The 6,000-nt window shown below is 47.4% G+C and overlaps 1 protein-coding gene across 1 annotated transcript in view; it reads right to left on the bottom strand.

Annotated features, from left to right (window-relative positions):
• Positions 1-471: 471 nt before the first annotated feature.
• The window catches only part of Nhe3 (Na[+]/H[+] hydrogen exchanger 3), a 59,202-nt gene continuing 53,673 nt past the window's right edge, over positions 472-6,000 (bottom strand). The window contains exon 17 of the mRNA XM_077698324.1: positions 472-2,548. Coding sequence (XP_077554450.1) covers positions 2,282-2,548 — 267 coding nt within the window. The 3' untranslated portion in view covers positions 472-2,281. The remainder of the gene's footprint in view (positions 2,549-6,000) is intronic.

Genomic DNA, 6,000 nt, shown 5'->3' with positions numbered 1-6,000 from the left:
AAACTAGGATGGGAGGGCATCATCTCTGTGGCGTCTAGCATTCAATGGCCCCCACAGAACGCTCCGAGGAAAACCAAACTAAGAGCGCGCATTTTTTTTTTTTTTTTCACTCTAGCTGGTAACAATTTCTTATGCCACTGCAGAAATAAAAGCCAAATCAGTAAAGAGGGCAATGGGGAGACCAAAACAAGGAAAAATGCCATTTGAAGCTGGCCACAGGTGCCAAAAGATCACCCACGAAAAAACACAAAAAAAAGAAAAAGTACATACCATGGGAGTCCCACAGTGCTCAGACCACAATCTTCATAGCATGCAAAACACCACCCCCAATCAAAAATTATGCTGTAGAAGGAAAGCATCTCTTTTTGCTCTTGGCATAGCAAAATAGACTTCATAAGTGTCACCTTTTCTGTGCAAATTCACAAACGGCTTTGGTGCAAATTCAGCAAAATAAAATGAAACTGAAAGGGGTAACAGCATCACACCTTTATTTTTCGTTGCACCGTCTATTGAAACAACTGGCGGGGCACCAACCCTCTTATATTAATAAAACACCGAATTAATTAAAAGAAAAAATACGAGTATTCAGGAATGGTAGTAATTTTTACGAGGCAACTATAATACTGACGCGACCCAAGAACTGGTACAAAAAGGTGTAACAGAACTCGCCACATGTTCTATTTGCCCCGACGGGAATGCTGGGATCGTTGGCTGGATATGCATAGTACACGTGCAAAAAAACGTACAAGACAGACGTGGGACAGCGTAAAGAAGCCTCACAAGAGTTACCTGAGTAACTCTCGTGCTGTTAACGCTATTTACACAATTTAAAGGTTACCAATTCTGCCGGCGTAATTCTTCCTTTCTAAATTCTACTTTAAAAATTTCCATAACGCTATTTACACAATTTAAGGTACCGAATTCTGCCGCGCAATTCTTCCTTTCTAAATGCTATTCGAAAAATTTCCACGGAGTAAAAACATACTTCCCTCATTTCGAAGCTGAAAATTCTGTTCAAGTAACTTCTGTGTTGCAAACGATTTGCGTGTGATTTCCGCTTTGTTTATCTGAACAAGCAACACTTGACGGCACGAAGTCTATCGCTGTCCCGCATCTGCTGTGTAACGTTTTCAGCAGGCCTAAAAAATCACAAGAAGGCTGTAACAGCCGAAATACCAAATGCAAATGAAATAACCTACATTCACGAGCCATGCTGTGCCGCTAAAACAACTGCGCACAAAGAACTCCCGATAAGCCATTCGCGGAGCTCCAGTCCAAAGTATGCCCGCTACTCGTAGCTAGTCTTTAGTGTTTGTAACACCATGGGTTTATAGAGGTCTGCACTACATCACATCTTTATCACTGCCTTTAATGCAAAGGGCACACCCTTAAAAGTTAGCAAAGGCAGAACGAGCACATTTGGTACGTCAGCAAATCAAACAAGGCCTAAACGAGTGGGATTCATGACTGTTATATACCCCAGGCTTCTTATAGAAAACCATTTCGGCACAAAAGGAAAAGTGCTCATTGACTACTAGGACACTGCCCACAGAAAGTGAATCTCACACAGCGTCTGTCTAGCTTGCATCTGCACAACAGAACCAAAGTGTCTGGAATGACTTGGTAGGATGCAACTAGCATGCAATCACACACTTACGTTAACCTAGAGCTCTGCACTTAACAGACCTAAAGTACAGTTTGTAATGCATAGCTCTGCTGACTTCTTCAATCTATCCCCACTATGTCCGCCCCCCCTCCCCCCCCCCTTTCTGGGGGGAACCTCTGGGATCTACCAATCTACCATGACTTCACAACAAGTCCCGTGAACCCTGCAGAAAAGAGCCCTTGCCTGCCTGGGGTCTAGCCAAAAATATACCCCCACTATCCTCTCAGACTGCATCTCCCCTAATACTGCCAAGTTAGGAACAACTGCCACAAAGGCAAACAACGATATGCCTGCTGCAGGAAGGCAGCTCGATCCAAGCTCAGTCAAAGCAACGCGAAAGGCAACAGGTCAGTGAACCAGCAGCAGTAGAGAGAGAAGAGGAGGAGGAGAGGGTAGCCACACCAGCACCTGACCGGAGGGAGGCACAGCAAGCTAAAGACGCGACACACCAAACACAATGGCACTACACAAGGAACTGGGCGGCACAAGTCCAGCGGAAAGCATTTACAACAGGGACTTCTGCCTGCCGACGTGGCAACCTCATCAGCGATGGGCAGGAGGCTTCGGTGGAGCAGGACAGGGGGAGGGGAGAGCACCACCCCGGCATTGTTATCATCACAGCGACCCGAGCGAGAGCGAGGAGAAAAACTGGGGGGCAGCAGCAGCGGCGGTGGCGGTGGGGGGAGGAGGAGCGGCGGGAGCGGGCTGTGCGGATGCGGGTGGCGGTTTCTCAATGACAAACACCTGGGGAGCCAGAGCGGCAGAGTTTACCCGGGAGAGGGATCCCCGAAACGAGGCGCTGTTTCGCTCGGGCAAGTGAAAGTCGCTCTCGTCCAGGCACAGGTCAGTGTCGGAGTCGTCGTCCCGAGGCCGCGTGTCCTCCTAGGGGCAAGGAAGGGGGAGCACGGGGACACGGGAGGGAGAGGGGGGAGAGGAAGAGGAGAGGGGTAGAGGACAGGGCCTCACCGTAAGCTAGCAACACTTGCCAAAGCACCAACACGAAGGGAAGAAGGTGAAAAAAAAGAGACAGTTCTGCACACGGAGATAAGGGAAGGGCGACACAGATAAGAAAGGGGAACTTTGAAGCTAAGCACTCGCGCAGTACTTCAGGGGCGTTGGATACGCTTCGAAACCTCCCAAGTTGAATAAGCAAACAGCGTGTGAGCCCTGCGCTATACTCCAGAACAAACAAAAACGTTCTTTCGGTACCTTGATAACCAAGATGTTACAATTTTGTGACCAGCAATGCCGAAATTAAAATAGAATACCTGCCAAATATTGCTGTAGATTTAAAGGTATCCGGAAGCGCTTTCCAAGCTCGCGACTGAGCCTTTCAATCAACAGAGTGGGTTGTGGGCAGCGTTTGAGGCAACCGTGACCCCAGCATGCTTCTAGTGTAATTCGCAAACCATTCTCAATGACAGTCCCCAGCCAGCAACGACAGTGCCAATGCATCACCCATGCCATTCGCCACATAACGAGAAAGCCAAACTCAAGGCTGCCAGGTGACATCACAAAGAAAACGAAGGTGTGCCGAACGTATGCCAAAGTGCACCAGTGATTTATTTTTCTCCGATGTCTGCAAAACCACTGGCTCAATAACTGAGCATCTGGACCCCTTGTGAATCCTTTCAAATGTCATGAAAAGACCCTAAAACTCTAACCCAGGGAGAATATACGCCACTGAGACGCTGCCTCAACAGCAGTTGCTACATAAGTACCCCTTTTTTGGTACATTTAAGCCCATCATGTACTGTGCTCACATAAAATGCTCCCAAATTCATTGACCTCCATGTTTAAGAATGTTTCCCTCTTGACGCACAAGAAAGACAACAGATAACGCCACCACCTTGTTCACTGAGCTCATTTATTTTCCTTGTGATACCTAGAAAGTACATTCCCTGCTATTTTACATAAGATTGAAACGTTAAAAAGAAAGAAAACAAAAACACAGAAGTGCGAATGCTTGTCCTCTGAGCTGGCATCATTTCCATGCCTACGCCACGTTGGATCACTGACATGCCCTTCCTAGTGTTCCACAGAGCGCCACATCGATGGTAGTACCCCATGATGCAGCCTACTGTATTTTCATGCACATAACCTGCCCCTCACACAAGACCCACACATTGTGCTGTGCCCACACAAAACAAAAAAATCCCTGCACAATATTGCACATAATGTACCCTTAGAGTTTTCATTAAAAAAAAAAAAAGAATACCGCACAGTTACTTTGCTCTTACAAAGAAAGCAAATGCACACTGGTAACCATCCGGTTTCTTCATTTGTTCTTACCATGCGTAAAAAGTGTCACCTATTCACCTTCCTTTCTTACAGCCAGAAAAATTAACACAGATGAAAGCCATATTACAGAATGGCTACTCATCTGCTGAGCTGAATACTTGTACACAATATCAGGTTGCAAGAAGCTTTCCTTTCGATTGATATAAGGGCAGCACCTGTAATCTAGTAATCCTCTCGTGCTTGTGCTACACGGCAACTTCCCATTTACAGTTGAATACTCCCTTGGAAGTGCACCTTATGTAGTTGCTACAGGGCACTCGACAGATTTATTCAAAGGCCTTCCGGCAGGCCTTTGAAATGGCCGTGTAGCATAGGTATTTTGGACGCTTGCACTTCCACACAAGTGACAGCTGGGCTTAGAACAACCAACATGTTCGTACGTTGTGTCCCAGACCGAATAGCAAAAGTTCACTCTGTCCTTTTGCTTTTGAAAATAAGCCCACTGGAATAGAGCGGGGGGACGAACGCAGCGCCAGTGGTCAAGACGCATGCATTACGATGCACCATGCACTGCGGCGAAGCCAAGCTTCAAGGCCAGAATTTGCGGACATCTGCGAAGAAATAATCGGTGCGAGCATTTCCTTCCCCAGCTTCCCTTCAGTTTGTTGTTTTTGTTGCCAAAGAGTTCGTTACGAAGTGTAAAATGTTTGGACGACGATTACAGTACTCCCTAATGTGAAATTTGAGCGCAGCCTGAACTGCAGCCTTCTCGGCGACGCGCATAGCTGCTGTGCATAGCTGCTGCGCATAGCTGCTGCGCATAGCTGCTGCGCTAGCAGAGCATTCCTCCATATTCTAGTGTTGGCGGAGCTGAGCTGCTGCACAGGTCGCTCATTTAGTTGCAGTGGCTGACGAAGTCATCACGTCATCGGCGAACACACCATGGTGCGCACTAGTGTGCCGTTATCTCGTAGTGCGTTGCCTCTGCTACTACCTAGTGAGGCGGCCTCTGCTACTACCTAGTGAGGCGGCCTCTGCTACTACCTTTGCCTTCACACTTTCGCCGTGCTTTCTTCCTCCCCGTTCCTGCCTGTTCTATCTCGTCTATCTTCGGTGTCCTCTTTGTCCACTCGGTTACAACGAGGCCGACGGCGACGCGAAACCACAGGAGCGGGTGCTTAAGAGCTGCGCTCTAAAAGGCAAGCCTGCCTGGCCAGCCTATAGCCGCCTGAGAGAAACTACCCGCACCGGAGTGCTGATGGGTGAAGTCGTCAGTCGGATGGCTGTGTAGCAGATTGCGCAACCATTTCTGACTTCCCACCAACTGCGGTGTGTCCGCCTATTGCGCACGCATGCTCGAGCTGGTAGCAAATATGGATCTAAGAGCTCTCAACTTCACGTGCTTGACGCATTCACCTTCGACTTCATTCACAACACCAAGGCGAACCGTTCGTGCTTTTTCAGCAACAAGCACTCCATAGAAATTGCCGGGTACGCATATTTTACTTCTATACATGCCCCTACCTCACTTTTTTCATTTCCAGGAAAAAGCCGAGACAAGCTTTGCTAATTTCGTTCACCAATTTAAATTTGTGATGTCGCAAGCTGCAACATTCGGAAATGTATGGGGTGACGACACCCGTTTTTGCGCTTGTCGACACTTTCTGCGTTGATAAATGAAAGGTACTGCTTCCACTGCTGCAAACAGTAAATCTGTATTCGCAGCACCGCAATCTACTGATATCAGCCAGCATTTATTTTTCCACTGTTGTGTCCCTTTAACGAGGTTCCGTGGCTATCTGAACATACCGTCCTGCACCGACACATTTTCAACAGGATCGCTAACACGTGGCCAGTAAAAAAAGCGGAACAATTGAAAACTTATCTGATAGCAGTGCGCTATGCTTGTGCGCATAAAAAATTACTAGGCCTGAAACATACTCTTCACTACAACTGTATGTTTACCTACTGCTGTATTGAGGCACAATAACACACAACTTTACCATATAGAGGTTCCCCATTCCTTTTTTTTTTCTTAACAATAGAGAATTCTCACTAGATGTTTGATTGACCCCTGCCTCACCCCCATCAAC

This window comes from Haemaphysalis longicornis, unplaced genomic scaffold (genome assembly GCF_048455015.1).
Source record: "Haemaphysalis longicornis isolate Haplotype H1 unplaced genomic scaffold, Haemaphysalis longicornis Haplotype H1 scaffold_2, whole genome shotgun sequence".
NCBI lineage: Eukaryota > Metazoa > Arthropoda > Arachnida > Ixodida > Ixodidae > Haemaphysalis > Haemaphysalis longicornis.
This window is presented reverse-complemented; position numbering and strand designations above follow the sequence as displayed.